The sequence below is a fragment of the Chaetodon trifascialis genome, chromosome 6 (assembly GCF_039877785.1).
Source record: "Chaetodon trifascialis isolate fChaTrf1 chromosome 6, fChaTrf1.hap1, whole genome shotgun sequence".
Classification (NCBI taxonomy): Eukaryota; Metazoa; Chordata; class Actinopteri; order Chaetodontiformes; family Chaetodontidae; genus Chaetodon; species Chaetodon trifascialis.
Window position 1 is genome coordinate 9,138,814 of NC_092061.1, and position 15,393 is coordinate 9,154,206.

Consider the following 15,393-nt stretch of genomic DNA (forward strand, 5'->3'; position numbering starts at 1 on the left):
AATTTGAAACATTTTGGAAGACAGAAGCAACTTTTTGTACATTTTGTAAGATCATCTTACATTAAGTAACATGATAACAGATTAACCTCTAATATCTATAGGTCTGTGCAGGTCTATGTACACATTAACAATGATGCATCGTTTTGTAAAGTTTATTAATTAATAACTTGTATGTTGAGACATTTCACCTTCATTTGTACTTCAATATTTGTACCAAAAAACATTATTTCATGAAGATATAATTATTTACATAAAGACTAGGTCTAGATGGTGCACCTATACTGATACATAACTATTAAAAGTATTTTGACACCAGTTCACTTCTAGGAAGCTAAAACACCTCTACACCAAGCCAAACATGGAATACTGTGCTGCTGTGGCAACACCTGAGGGCACTCGTCAGTCTCCATGACCTCTTAAATGCCTGTGGCCTTTATGAAATGAATGAGTCAGAAACATATCCTTCTGTGTGTGTGTGTGTGTGTGTGTGTGTGTGTGTGTGTGTGTGTGTGTGTATGTGTGCCCTTTAAGGCCAAAGCTGGTTGAGGAAAACTGTGCAGATGAAGATATTTGCCTGAAGCTACCACGAGCATGCAGAAATACATTAATTACTGCAGGATGTGTTGAAAGCTTACGACACACACCCCCATATACTGTATCCTCCTGTGGTGGAAAATATCTCATAGCATGTATATATATAGTATTCAACAGTGATGTAACATTGGTCATAACATGCGGTAGATATGATATTTATTTTTTCCTATATAATAATGGGGTAGAATGTGACACACTGAGGCTCTTCCAGCACTGCTATATCATAGAAAATGGCTCATTTGTGTTCATACTTGAGGTTGTTCATGGAAAGTATGGAGAATGCAGTAAATGCATAGGCACAACATCAAAAACGCTGTAGTCTTTTGGCCCAGTTACAAAACAGTAGAAGTAAGTTGAGCCTTACTGGGTGCAATACTAAAACTTGATCTTTTTGGCTTTTTTCATCCTCTCAGTGGGCCTATTCTCACGTGGCCCAGCAGTGCTGTATGTCTTTCTCTTCTGCTTCTGCTATGAATCACACTGACAACAGCACAGATTTTGTGCAGCATGATGGTAGTAGGTCAGTGTACCTGTGTTCTTGGTTATTCTTGGCTGCTTTCCTCATTACATCCCTTCAGCGTTCCTCGGTCTGAGCTTCCTTTGCAACATCAAAATGCATTCAGATCTAATGTCTCCTGAACTGCTTTTGAAGTCTTCCTCTTCAAAGACAGCTTGAATCCTGTCTCACGAGGTAACATTTGGAAAATTAGACAAACACCCCACATAATGTGGTGGGCACAATAATAAAAACACATTAATATATTATATTATTGTCCACACAGTACAATAATATAATCCAGAAGCCCAGCAATAAATGCTGCCTCTGTAAAGCTTACAGTTGCATAATGCCCAGTTTAAAAAGCTCTTTTTTTGTTGGAACTGATTCAGAGGTATTAGAAACATCGATGCAATTTTGTGGTATTTTATGAAGCTTATGGCATGACAATAGCATGTTAAAAGTGGCATTCAGTTGCGTTCAGCCAACATGTTTTTGACATAAACAGAATTTAAGTAAACAGAATGTATATTTTAGTATGATCATGTCAGCTTTAACTGAGCCATTTGGTCGACAATTACTTCGAGGTTGGTGACCAAACATCATTATTCCATCATTTAATAGATCTGCGTCCATATGCTCTTTATAAAATCACTTAACGCGGCAGAGATCCCATTTCTTGACAGGATTTTTTTAACAAGTGACTCCTCCTAAATCTAAATCCCCTTTGAATAAAGTCCTAGAAACAAGTATTTCATTACCCTAAAGATCAATTTACCACTTCGTCTTCTACATCTAAGGACTTGTGTTTACAGTGATGTTTGTACAGTATCTTCATTACAGTATCAGCCCATCTGCCATCATCGGCTTGCAGATAATAAATACAGAAAATAAGATGGCAATATGTCAGCCTATTTGACGTCGTATAAAGTGATTTCCTCCCTTTTAACATTCGCGAGGATTAACCACAGTTTGCATTTCAAATCTATGGGATTAGCCGTATCTTGATGGGGATCTCGCAGATAACCAATGAGAGCCGTGCACACGCCTCCCCCGCTCTCCTCTGGGAGAAATATTTGACGTGGCAAAGAGGTCCGGACGTGACATCGCTGCACATCATCTCTCCTCCTTCCCTTCAGCCTCAGTTACCTTACTCACCTGAAAAACATCTGCAGGCACTGGTCCCGGAGCAGAGCAGAGTCCTGGTCCGCGATCTGAACCAGGAGGAGAAATAATGTGGCTGATCGTGTTGGCCAGTTTACTTCAGTGCGCCTCGGCCTACGATGTGGACCTGAAGAAGCTGGATGGGCTCGCAAAGGCGAGGGTGGAGGTACAGTAACACCGTTCACCGTACTACGCATCATACACCAGAGCAGGCTGGATTATATTAAGAGTGACCGTTGGCCGGGGCGATGAGGACCTGTTCTGAGTCTGATGTCTGCAGCGGAATGTGTGAATGGATGCGTTTTATTCCCTAAGTTTCCATGTTGGGCGCATGCGTGAGTGCCTCTCCAAGGGGAGTCTCCATGCGTTTACAGTATAGTACCCAATTAAGAAAACAGGCTGGGTCAGCAATGTTTTATTAACTTAAATAACCAGACAATCCTCAACAAAATGACTTTTTATCTGAAAAGGGGCTGAGGGTGTGTAACCGGAGGTCGGATTCCTGCAAAAGTTCCTGTAACTCGACCCTTCTTTTTGTGAGAAACCGTGCTTTTTCCCCCCGGGGTGTCACCAAAGCACCACCCTGCCAGCATCACTGAAAAGCTTGTTATCTGTTTGCTATTGTTGTGTTAGTCACACCTGCTACTCACTACCTGAGGCTCACATTTCCAGGCTAGGCATCCTTCCCAGGAGCCTTCTTAAATCTGTGCTCTGCACAAAGGAGTCAGCGCTGCAGTGACACCAGATCACTACAGAGACCGACTGAAGTGTTTTCCAACAAGGAACCCAACCCCAAAACTGCAGCACAGTGAAAATATGCAGGCACATTCAGAGGCAGAAATATGGGTCTTATTCTGAATCCAGCCGATGTCCCGTTTGAAAAGTGTGAGAGCTGCCTCTAATCATTTCCCTGTGTGTGTGTTCTCTCTCCAGACATGTGGTGGATGACAGCTGAACAGGCTCAGAGAGGTAAGTCTCAGTCTGTTAATCAATAGGAGGAGAAACAGACAACACACTGAGCACCAGTGTCACACCAAAGCTTAATCCCTGCCCAAAAAAAAACATTCACTGTAACATTTGACGCCTCACATCTCGGGTTTCACATAATCCCCCGCAGATCTGTCAGTGAAACCAGTGAAAAACATTAATCCCCTCCTCTGTCTGCAGGTCAAAGCCTTTGTTGTCCAGGACATTCCTCTTTAGTATCCTTTGACACAAGCACACCGCTGCTGCTTGTTCTTAGATGCGTCTGCATAGAAGTTGTAAATATTTCAGCATTTTCTCTCCTTGCCAATCCTTGACCATCACCACCTCAGCCATAACCTGGTGATGAAGCATATTCCTGGGGCTGACCCTGAGCTTGTCCTCCTGAACCACTACTATGAAGAGCTGGATGTAAGTCTTCGTTTTGCAGTACATTAAAGCTCATATATGTGGAATGTGATTACAGCATCTACTGTGTGGCAGTTGCGATTTGCTTTAGCTTATTTATTTATATGTGTTCCAAAAGCTGCATTAATTTGCATTTTTTTTTGGCCACTTGGGTGCAGAACTCCACATCAAACCCTGAAAAAATAACTGCCTGTCAACAACCTCATTCCCAGAAAGCTGGGACACTGTGTTAAAGGTTAATAAAAACTGAATGCAATCATTTGCAAACAAACTGTATTTATCCTCAGCTGTAAAGTGTTCCTGAGCCCATGCAGTAATATCCTGCATTCAGCCATGTGTTCACAAAGTGGTGAACCTCACTCCATCCTTGCTTGTGAACAACTGAGCCTTACCAGGATGCCCCTTTCATACCCAATCATGTTACTATCACCTGTTACCAATGAACCTGATTACCTGTGGAATGTTCCAAACAGGTGTTTTTGGAGAATTCCACCACTTTCCCAGTCTTTTGTTGCTCCTGACCTGACATTTTTGATTCAGAATTTGCATATATTTACAAAAATCCATGAAGTTGATGAGGTAAAATATTAAATATGTTGTCTTCCACACTGAGAGATGTGTCTGATCTGTTGCCGGGGGCGCTGCCCTCGGGCCCCTTCGGCCCGGCTGGTGGGGGGACTCCCTGCCTTGGTGTGGGGGTCCGCTGGTCTGTCAGGGTCAGGTGGGCCCGGGTGCGGGCGCCCCCTGTGCTCACAGTCCCTGATGACTCCTCTTGGTGTGGACGACCCCAAAGGTGGGATTCTCCTCAATCCTCAGTGCCTTGCCATGTCTCGTTACCCCTGCTACTGTCTGTGGTGAGAGTGTGTGTGTGTGTGTGTGTGTGTGTGCATGTAGTTGAGGGTGGGTGTTTGTGCATATGGAGGGTGGGAGGGATGGGTTTTTAGTGTTGTTCTATTTTGATTTATATTGTTTTTAACTCTTCGTGTTGCATTTTATTATGGATGAAAAGTGCTATATAAATAAAGATTGATTTGATTTGATTTGATTTGATTTGATTTGATTTGATTTGATTTGATTTGATTTGATTTGATTTGATTTGAGCAAGTAGCAAAACTCCGTTTTATTTATGTTTCATGCATCCCATCAAAACGTTCACCTGCGAGTCACCAGCTTTGTGTGCAGTGCAGTGATTGGCAGGTAGCATGCAGTAGGTTATGAGATATGTTAATATACAGTATTGGGTAGTGAAGCTCTAACTTTATCATTTAACCTGTGTGTGTGTCCCACAGCGGATCGCCCTGTCCGACATGACCCGCTCTGAGATCAACGAGCTGCTGGAGAAGCTGGGTTTCTACAAGAGGGCTCAACCTGAGGACGAGGTGCCGGAGGAGTTCCGCTTCTCTCCAGCCAAAGACAGCCCGTTTAAAGAGGAGGCGGCTTACAGACCCTCCACTTCCACTCTTGCCACGGAGAATGCCTCCTCGGAGCCCAAAGAAGAAGTCGAGCATACTGACCTATAACCTGTCAGGATTGGAGAAAAGTAGGAATCTCACAGCACCGTTCAGCCACACAGCTGCTCCACGACCAGCTGGTTATTGCCGCTGATGACAGAAATGCTTGTCATGTGAAAATAGGGCCAGCAGATCATGGATCAGCTGTTGTGCAAGGACAGAATCTTAGCAGCAGGATGAGACCCTGAAAAGGTCTACAGTCTGAATTTGCACATACTTTTCTTGCTGTTTGTTCTTTATTGTTGCAGTGAAACTAACCCAACAGGCCACTTCGTGAGGGCTTTTCTACCCCCCACACAAAGACTGGAAATGTTTTATTGTTTTTTTGATCCTTCATGTCAGCCATCTTCAGGATCCTCGTCTCACTTGGGTTCTCTTGTGTGTCTGATTGCTTCCTACCTGCTGTGAAACTGAATGAAGCCTCAGGCTGAAAACTGTCAGACTGGCCTGAGGTTGATGCTACATGTTCTGGTGGGTTGGACTGAGATACACAAGAGGATTCCAGTGGAAGCACTGGAAAAGACGAAAATAATAAAATACAAGAAAAATAATCTCATCCCTGGTCCTTTCTGTGTTGAATATTCATTACTGTGAACTACCCATAGGTGGAGTGTGATCGTAAGCATGTTTGACACTCGAAAGGAATAATCTGCTGTAGGAAAATGTTTTATGAGACAGTTCAGAGCAATAATCCCCCACAAACACATTCATTTCTCAAATTGGTTTAATTTGAATTCACATTTAACTGTGGTGCACAGAAACATGAAATTATAATGTGTTTAAGCTCTTATGTACAGCACTCGCTGCCTCGTGGAAGGTTATCGGTTTTTTTTAGTCGGCAGCAGTGGAAAAACTCTCAAGTCATTTCTCTAAATCTACTAAAAACAGAGCTTTAATAAGAAATATGTCTCATCTAAATCAGCTCTGATCGGATTTTATACGACTTCTCAAAAGGAACCTTAATTTTACAAGCTGAATAAAAATCTTCATTTAAAAATTTGCCTTCGCTTCATGTTGTAAAATATACAATTGGCAGTTACGTTCAGTCATGATAATAAACTTTAAGCAGAAAGCCGGCTTTCATCAGGCCCATTAACTTGTCCAAAAAGTGACCAATTTGTTTCACGAAACCTGCTGGTAGATTGAGCTTATGGACTTGCTTTGAACAAAACTTTTAAACGAATAATGTACACACTAACAAAATACAAAATAATATATTTCAAAAACATCTACTCAAGCATAAATAAGGAGCCCTGGGAAAGAGCTGTGTGTGAGTGTGTTTGGCAGGGCAAAGCAGCGATGCTGGGCGATGATGGCAGCACTGCTGTGAGGTCAAGCAGAGCAAAACGAGCATTTTTGCTGTGAGAATAATAAAATGACGATACAGTAATACAGGATGAGTACAATGTTCAAAAAAACGCGTTCTCAGTAGCCACCGTAGAGTTCAGAAAGGTGACATCACTCTGCAACAAGAACAACGCTGCATCCCTGTGCTCATGTTTTAAATAGTAACATGCTGACTGATTACATCAACACAAGAATAATAACTTAATTAAAATACTTCAAGCAACCCAAGTTTGGTAAAAATGAAAAAGTACCGAAATGAAAACCAAATAATGCATCCTAAGGTTGGGCATATTTTTCTTCTTCAGTGGAATTACAAAACAAAAGTCTAGCTGAGAAAAATGTAGATATAAATAAATTAAAATGGGAAATACCATAAAAATATTTCTCTTCTTTCTCTGGATGCATTTTTCAGTACACTCGCGTAGTGACACAGACACTGCATGTTAAATATCACCTGGTACAAAGCGTTGGAGTACAAAAAGAATTTTAAAGCTTAAAAAGGTCGTCTTATAAAAACTTTGGCGCTCTCTCGCTGGAGAAACGTGGACTTTATGTTAACAATGTGTGTCCAGAAGAGAACTGAAATAATGAATACACATCACCACTGCCAACAAAGATAATAAGCAAACTGATACACAAACACACACACACACACAAATACACACGCACACATTCCCCGACTTGTCCATCAAAGATGTGCAACGCTGTGACCCGGCCTGTCAGTGTGGAGGCGGTCAGCAGGTGAAGATGGAGCTGGGGAGGGGTCAGGGCTGCGGGAGGGGGCCGACGCCACGTCGAGGCTGAACGCTTCACTGTGCGCAGGTCAGAGGTCACAAGGCCGACCCATGGACATCTCGTATCTGCGCAGGTGGTTGACCAGAGACTGGACGTAGGTGAAGACACATTTGGAGTCGGGTTTGTTGCCCATGATCATCATGTCCTCCACTTCCAGCAGAGGCATGCAGTTGGCGTACGTCCTGAGGAACAGGCATGCAAGAGACGGTGTGTGTGAGAAAGAGGACGATGAAGAGCGAGGATGGGAGAGGACCAGAGATGGAGCAGGGAGGAGGACATTCTCTTCAGATTTCATATTTAATCATCCATCAGGTACTTTCTCATGATCAGTAACCAAACCGGTGAGACTACAATAGCTAAAAATACTGTTGTCACGCTTTGACGCATGCACTCATACACGCACACACATACACACACACTAGTGAACTCTGGCCCTTCTTTGTTGTGGTTATGCTCTACTTATTCTGTTTTTGTTTTTTTTTTACTAAATCACTGTGTGGAAAACTGTTTAAAAGCTCCCTATAAATAAATGTCAGTAATACAGTGTGTTTCAATAAACAGTTTTCGAATCTAAGACCTCATGTGTGAGCTATGCAAGGAGTGACCACAGGGTGGCGTTATCTTCACATGATGGAAAACTGAGACGCCCCACACAAACAAAGAGTAGCAGGAACAGCACAAGCATAAATCTCTTGCATGAGAAAATATGTCAACAACATAAAATCTGTCTTGTTATTCAAGCAACTGTAGACACGAGTAATTCTGCACATTACTATTACAGTATCTTTAAAAGGCTTTAAAAGCCAAGTGCATAAACAGCTGTGATCTCCCGCTTGATTAAAAACTCAGTGAGTGGACAACACATCCTTTCCGTTAACTGCTTTGTTTCTGAACTCCTCAGTTTGAAACATTGTGATGCAGCAGTTCCTTTTAAAGTGTTGAGCTGCAGATGGTCCTGGCTCTCTGCCTGGGCCATAGTCTGGCTGTGCAGAGATGCACACATGGACACGCGTTCACACATACACACAGGCATACCATGTTTGGTACTTTGGACCTCGGTAGCTTCAGATTAACATGAAGGATCAAATATCCAAAAGCAGCCAATAAAGGAGTTTTCTGAACCACCATGTTTGATGGAAATCCTATCAGCTGCTTAAAACATTGGTTACACACACTCATACACACCCCTTCCATCACATCAAGTCTGTCAGAACCAAAGTGAGGTTCCTTCATAGGCTCACCCCCCCTCTCACCATGGGTTCAGATTTAGGTGAGGAGCGACTCTAGGAGGAGTTTTTGGTTTTAACCAGGCCCTTCGTCACCAGACCCCTGTAGAACTCCTGCAGGTACGTATACACACACTTCCAATCCGGCTCGCGCATCTTCACCATGTCGTCCACATCCAACAGCTGGGGACAGTCCACTAGTTTCCTGTGCCCGCACCCGGCAGAGAGGAGGGGGAGGACGAGGAGAGGAAGGAAAGACCCAAACAGAGAGAAACAAAGTAGAGGAGGAGGAGGAAGAATGAAGTACAGATAAGAAGGAGAAGAGAGAAGGGACAAGAGATAGTGGACAAAGTGTGGGAGAGAGAGGAAGGAAGAGGAGGAAAAAAACCACAGATAAAGCAGTGAGCAGCCAAATGAAAAAGAATGAGGGTGAAAAGACAGAGGGAGAGAGAAAGGACACAAAAAGAAACAATAACATTACATTCTCTGTGTTCACACATATACATACACTACGTGGCAAACAAACACACACATACATAAGACAAAACAAAACGTCAAATGAGCGTCAGGTGATGCTCATTGAGCCTTTTTGTTTGTTGTTGTTTTTTTCTGTGCATAAGACGAGAGACTTTCGACCATTTCAGTACGACTACGTTCTGTCAGACATACGAGACACGCTGAAAAAAACAACAAGGGTTCTGCAAAAACACACAGATAAAACCATACGGTGACTCTAAAGACACACTGGTGCACGGGATGGTGTGTGTGTGTGTGACAGTGTGTGTGTGTGTGTGTTGGTATTCCAGCAAACTGTTGGGAGGGTCAGGAGTGCACGAGGGGAGGAAGTGACAGTGCAACACGAAGGTGGAAAGATGGGGGCTGTGATAATCATATCATTATCCTATGAGGGAGCATGTGAGCACACATACACACACACAGGTGGGTGGGGGGGCATCACAAATGTGACTGGTGTGATGCAAGACGGATGAGAAAGAGAGAAGATGAAGAGAGATCAGGAGTAAAAAAAGGGAAAATATTGCTAGCCGAGAGCTCGTCCGTTTCTTTTTAACCTGGTGGTTGACTGGGGAGGGTTTGCTCATGGCTCTCTGGTTTACAGCAGATGGAGGGTGTCACAGCATAGTAGAGGACAGATGGAGAGTGGAGGTTTAGAGGTGGAGTAATTAGTGGCAGTAATGGGGCTCGCTCAGCCTTGAGGTGACTCGATACACCTGGGAGAGACAGGGAGAGTTAACACCAGGACACCAGTCGAGCAGCTTCCACGCGTTTTCAGTCCATCTCTGCGCTTCAGGCTCAAGTGGATGTTGGCAAAGAGCGGGACTGAATGAAAGCTGGGAGCGAACGTTACGGAGGAATGAGAGAAAGACAAATGTGTTGGTTTGGGCTGGGAGCAGCACAGCACGCTGTTTGTTCACTCCCTGGAAGATAATGTCTATGTGTTTAAGAGGAAAGCTAAGCCCGCGGTGGCTTCTTCTGCTGCTTCCTCCTCGTACTCTTCACATCTCTGCTGAGCTTAACAAAAAGGAAGGTTCACTGCACTTGATGTGGTTTCTCCAACAGAGCCGGGTGATGCTCTCTCTCGTAGTCAAAACTTCATAACAACAACAACAGAACTGATGTGGTTAGTGGACATGTTACTTGGACAAACGCGTTCTTTAGGAGTACTCACTCTGCTGTGCTGAAGGCCACCTCAAAGTTTTGTCTGCGGTTGCTGGGGCTCAGGGAGCTGTAGTCAAAGGCTTCAGGGAAAAAATTGTGCACCAGGGCACAAAATGCCATGCCATTACTCCAGCTGGATGAAAAATTCTGAATATCCACATGCTGAGGGAGAAGACAAACAGAATAAATATGGAGGCAGTGATAGATAAGCGATGGAAACATTCCCAGAGCAGGAGAATATGATCAGCTAAAGCTTCGCTGGCTGACATTAAGAACACAGTGGGTTGTTGTGATGCCTGGCTCACCTCATACGAGCGGGTCTTGGCGCGGCACCAGTCGAGCAGCATCTGCTTGATGGAGTTTGCGTTGGGTACACCAAAGCTTGTGGAACGCTGAACCTTGTTTACCTTGGCGACTGCCTGATTTCCAGGGCTAAAAGAAAAGTTGGGTTTGTGTTAATATTTACATGCTCTGACCTGTTCCTTTTCTTTCTTTGGTAGTAATAACTCTCTGTTTATCTCTTACCCGCCTCCCTCCTTCTCCAGCTTCTCTATCATGGCTTTGCGAGCCTGCATGGCGGAGGTCTTGGGCAGAGTCTGAGCCCTCATCAGCTCCTTGCGTCTCTCCGTCTGCCTTCGCTCCACGGCGGCCAAACCGCCGCTGCGGGACGACGTGTCATCCTCGCGATCGAACACGCTGAGGCAGAGAGAGAGCAAGTTCATTTGTGAAAGTGCAGGGATTTGAAACTTAGCGTAAAGACTGTGCTGACGTTTCATAACCGACCTGCCCACTTTTTTGCTTGCATTAGAGGAGGAGGATGATGTGGATGAGGTGAAGCTGTATGATTTGGACTGGACTGTCCCTCCTGAAATAAGAAACACGCACATGTGAATGCCATTGCCGATGGGACTGTATAGTAATGTAAAAGAGCCAGAGAGTGAAACAAAACAATGACTCACTGTCTGTTTTCTGCACATAGCTGGCCTCGACGACAGTGCTGCGTGATGATCTGCTCCCATCATCTAAACACACAAATACGCACTTTAAGTTATTTATACGTTGGAGAGGCTCAGCTTCATGACTTTCAGTGTCCTTATAATTTGTTTTCCATCTGCTTTTACTGTTCATTATGTTTTGCTGCTCTGTTATTCCCTTTTTCCTCCCAAGACGCCTTTTGTGTTTGCAGAGTAAGGAATCGCTGCTGAGCTCAAGTTCTTTGTTGACTTGAGTGGTTAAATACAGGTTCAAGGAGGGTTTAAAGAAGGTTCAGAAATGCACTGGAAAAGAAAAGAAAAGAAAAGAAAAGAAAAGAAAAGAAAAGAAAAGAAAAGAAAAGAAAAGAAAAGAAAAGAAAAAAACTACCAGACTGGGCGAAGCGGTCTGTCTTGGTGACTTGGCTGAGGCTGGAGCCATCTGCTGACTTCTCCACCTTCCTCATCACCACCTCTCCTGCTCCGACACCGGCGCGACCCTTCTGCGCTCGCTCCTCTCTCTGCTGCCGGAGCTCCTGCAGGCGGGTCTCACGCTCCTTTTCTCTCTGGTCTGGGGGAGGAGGAGGAGAGGAGAGAAGGGATGGAGAGGTGATGGGGAAGGAGGAGAGATGATGTCAGTGGAAAAAGAGGAGGAGGAGGAGGAGGAGGAGGACTGGAGGTCCTAAACAAACTGCCAGCACCTCATCTGACTGCCACAAAGATGGATTAAAACATGGCTTCCAAATTTGAGGTGATACATTTCAGCATTCTTTCCACAGTACCGTAAAATTCCTCTGAATGCACAAACACCCGCAGGTGGGAGGCACACAGCCCAGCCAAAGCTGTCGAGTAATATGCACTGCACAAACATCACAGATCAAAGAGAGCGAACACATGATCGTCCCCTGCAGAAGGCTTTGTCAGGTTTGGCAATGTCCAGAATACTGATGATGGTTTAACACCTACACTGATATTTAATCATACTGTGCAACGTTAATCTTATTTTTTGCTAAACCAGCAGAGGTTAGGGCACAAAGGGCCATCTTAGACCCTTTGTATGCTCGATGCCGCTGAGTGCACTGAACTTTTACAGATTTTTCCAGCGCAGACTCAGATCTGAGAATCTAATTAAGAGGTTCAACTGTCAGCTCAATGCAACCAGAGGCGCGCTGAAACCATATGGCGCATGCTCACTGCAAAACAGAATACACTAAATGTGGGAGACAATTCAGTCACGATGTTGCAGCACACTGAGGTGAATGTGAAACACCCCACATCAAAAAAAAAGAAAAGGATTCATGCACATTAACCAAACTGTCAACATCTTTCATCATCCACCACAGAAATCTGAGAGGTAAGAATAATACGGTGAACAAAAAAAGACAAAAGCAGGCAAGAATCTATTCTTAATGCACACTGCACACCAACCTCCCCTACCTATTTCCTCTTGAGTGCATCCCAGCATGGCCTCTGAGGGCAGAGTGGATAGAAATAATGTGGAAATTGCAAGCTTGTGTCGAATTTGTAGAGAAAATACAGAAAGAAATGCTGATAATCTCGAGGAAAAAAGGACATTAAAGATGTGTGCACCTTTGATTAAAAAAATTGCACGTCACAAAAGCTTTAATGTAGTTTGAATAACAGTTAGAAGAGTGGTTTCCTCTCTGTTACCTCTCTTTCTCTTGCGAAGGTCTCTCATGGCTGCACGGATCAGCTTCCTCTCCTCGAAGTCTTTTGACTCATCCAGCTGTGGGAAGGAAAAAAAAAGAACACAAATGGAAACAATGAGAGGTCTTACCTCACAAAAAGCCAAAGTGGCACGGCTCTATTTATGCATGCAGTTCTAACATAGCATTGTGCATACACACAACACTGAGCTGTGACTTTTCCAAATATACTCTCACATAACTGGCGAGATTTACACACAAACTCTTTTCGTGCCTAAAACTGCTCTGTTTGTTACAAAGTGGTGCTTTTAAATCTAAATCATCCAGATTTATAACTTGGGTGTGAAGTACCATTTTGTCAAGGAGCTCTTCATCCTCGATAGCAGCCAGCTGTTCGGCAGTCAGTTTTCCGGAGCGCTCGTCGGCTTTGGCCTGAGTGGCGGAGCCGTTGGGGATGGCTGGGACGTGACACGGCACCTGGACGGACGGTCCAACTGAAAACACCGGCTCAGAGGCCACCACAGGCTCCGTCTCCATCTGCACAAGACACACAACACACACAGCGTGAGCAACAGCGCACACACACACAGACACACAGAAAGACGCATGATTACAATAACTAGTCCCAGATTTCAGGCAAAAAGGAAAAAGGAAATTGTGACCTTAGTTGGATATGTGCATTGCAATCTGAGAGCTCCTGCAAGCACAGTCCTCTAACCTGGAGCTCAGGTTTTATATGTTGTGCACTTATGAAACCAGGATGAGGATTTAAAAAAAAAAAAAATAAGTGAAGCTTGCTGACATTTGGGATGTAATAAGCACAAGAGGATTTAGGTTAAACACACTGCAGCCATAATAGGCCTGAGCGTGTGAGGTAGGCTCCCTCTAATAATCTCTTTTTGTACCAAGACTGCCCACTCACCATATCTCATCATTTATTCCATCCCCTCTGCCTCCTGAGAGTGAGAGCAACTCTGCCAAGTTACTATTAGCGTGGTTCATGGAGTGTGACTGACACACTGAGTGTCTAAATGATACTGAGCTGCTGTGATTCAAGAGTTTATGTGACAGCTATGGTACACCACTATGGCTTTAAGATGGGAACAATATATTAGCACATATAAACTCTGAGGAGTTTAAAACCATCATTTCTGGAAAGTGCAACACAGAGAGATGAGAGTCGGAGCAAAAGTAAAGAGCTTAGGAGCATGCTGAGGAGGACCAAGAGCACCGTAAGAGCAAAGATAACCTTAGAGGTTATTAATGTAAACCTGGCTATCTACCAGCATATTCTGAGTGATCATAAATCCTACAGAAAACACCTCTTGCATTTTTATATGCTGCTGAATGCCTGTGGCAGACTTTAGGCTCTAGCTGTGGCCTCACTGCTTTTGTTGTAACTGAGTCCAGGTCCAGATATAGCTCAGACAGCTGGCCCCGTCCCTATCCACAGCTGCCCGGTTCTCCTCCCTGAGGGCCCCAGCCGGGCCAGCTCTCACCAGGGAGGGACAATGCCCAGCACAGCCACAGCGCTGCATGATCACGGGTGGTTTTAAGACTTTTCTGGACATGGGACAAACTGGACTGAGAGGCACTTGACCGACAAGGAATGTTTTGGGACGCAACACAGCTAAACAGGGCTCTGAGTCAGGCAAAAGGGGAATGTGTGTGGGGTGAGAAAATCCCAGATAACCTTAGTGCTCCAGTCATGTTTAATGCAGCTTCGGTGTATTCATCAGCAGAATCAGTGTGGCATAAAAATCTGTTTGAGAACTTTTTCAGTCACCACTTACAGCCTCTACCAGCAGAATTATGAATGACTGATGTTGCACAATGGCATAGGGAAAATGGCCAGAAGGTCACCCCTCATTATCACAACCATCTGTCTACTGAGTGGAGTAACAATTGAGACAAGTCCATCTGAAGCAGCTGATTGGCAGACCCAGCTGTCTTTGCTGGATTAGAGAGGAAAATGAACTCTGGATGGTTGAATAACTGAAGATAATGTTGCAAAGACTCAATATCCCTCAAAATGTCACCAGTGCACACACAAGTACACACACACACAGTATGCACTCAGTACATAGAGCAAACAAAGCTAAAGATGAGGGCCAAGTTGTTGTACAACGGGAATGTACAACCTTAAATCGCTCTTGTTCTGAAGCCAAGTTACCTTTTTGAATAACGACTAATGCTAAGTTCATGTTTCTGCCAAAGTGAACATTATGGAGGCTTTCATGAAACTTTAGTGCGGGATTAAAGCGCGGTCATTCTTTCCTCCAGCAGGAAGTGTATCCACTCAACAGAACACTTGCATGCGGACACACTCACACACACGAGTGCCAGCCAGGACACGATCAAAAACACATGGTGTTAGAGGATTAGAATACCTCCATGACAGACTGCAGTGAAGTCCTCCACATAAACACAATCTGTCAAAACGGACTGACAGCTGAGATGGTCAAGCTTTTTTAAAATGAGGTGAGGACATAATGTCAGATTAAAACCATTGGAAAGCTCAGAGAGATGGAACAGTAGGTCACCAAGTACGTG

At 44.2% G+C, this 15,393-nt stretch overlaps 2 protein-coding genes across 2 annotated transcripts in view; one reads left to right on the forward strand and one right to left on the reverse strand.

Moving 5' to 3' along the window:
- Positions 1–2,156: 2,156 nt before the first annotated feature.
- selenom (selenoprotein M) lies at positions 2,157–5,708 on the forward strand. Its single transcript, XM_070964244.1, has 5 exons — positions 2,157–2,420; positions 3,188–3,223; positions 3,422–3,456; positions 3,571–3,649; positions 4,936–5,708. The coding sequence occupies exons 1-5, from the start codon at positions 2,325–2,327 to the stop codon at positions 5,164–5,166; spliced, it is 477 nt and encodes a 158-aa protein (XP_070820345.1). The 5' UTR covers positions 2,157–2,324; the 3' UTR covers positions 5,167–5,708.
- Positions 5,709–5,869: 161 nt separating this feature from the next.
- smtnb (smoothelin b) overlaps positions 5,870–15,393 on the reverse strand; it is a 49,456-nt gene continuing 39,932 nt past the window's right edge. Inside the window, 12 exon segments of the mRNA XM_070964243.1 lie at positions 5,870–7,481; positions 8,553–8,596; positions 8,598–8,730; positions 10,213–10,364; positions 10,508–10,634; positions 10,728–10,898; positions 10,986–11,067; positions 11,162–11,224; positions 11,565–11,744; positions 12,611–12,643; positions 12,845–12,920; positions 13,192–13,377. Coding sequence (XP_070820344.1) covers positions 7,328–7,481; positions 8,553–8,596; positions 8,598–8,730; positions 10,213–10,364; positions 10,508–10,634; positions 10,728–10,898; positions 10,986–11,067; positions 11,162–11,224; positions 11,565–11,744; positions 12,611–12,643; positions 12,845–12,920; positions 13,192–13,377 — 1,401 coding nt within the window. The 3' untranslated portion in view covers positions 5,870–7,327.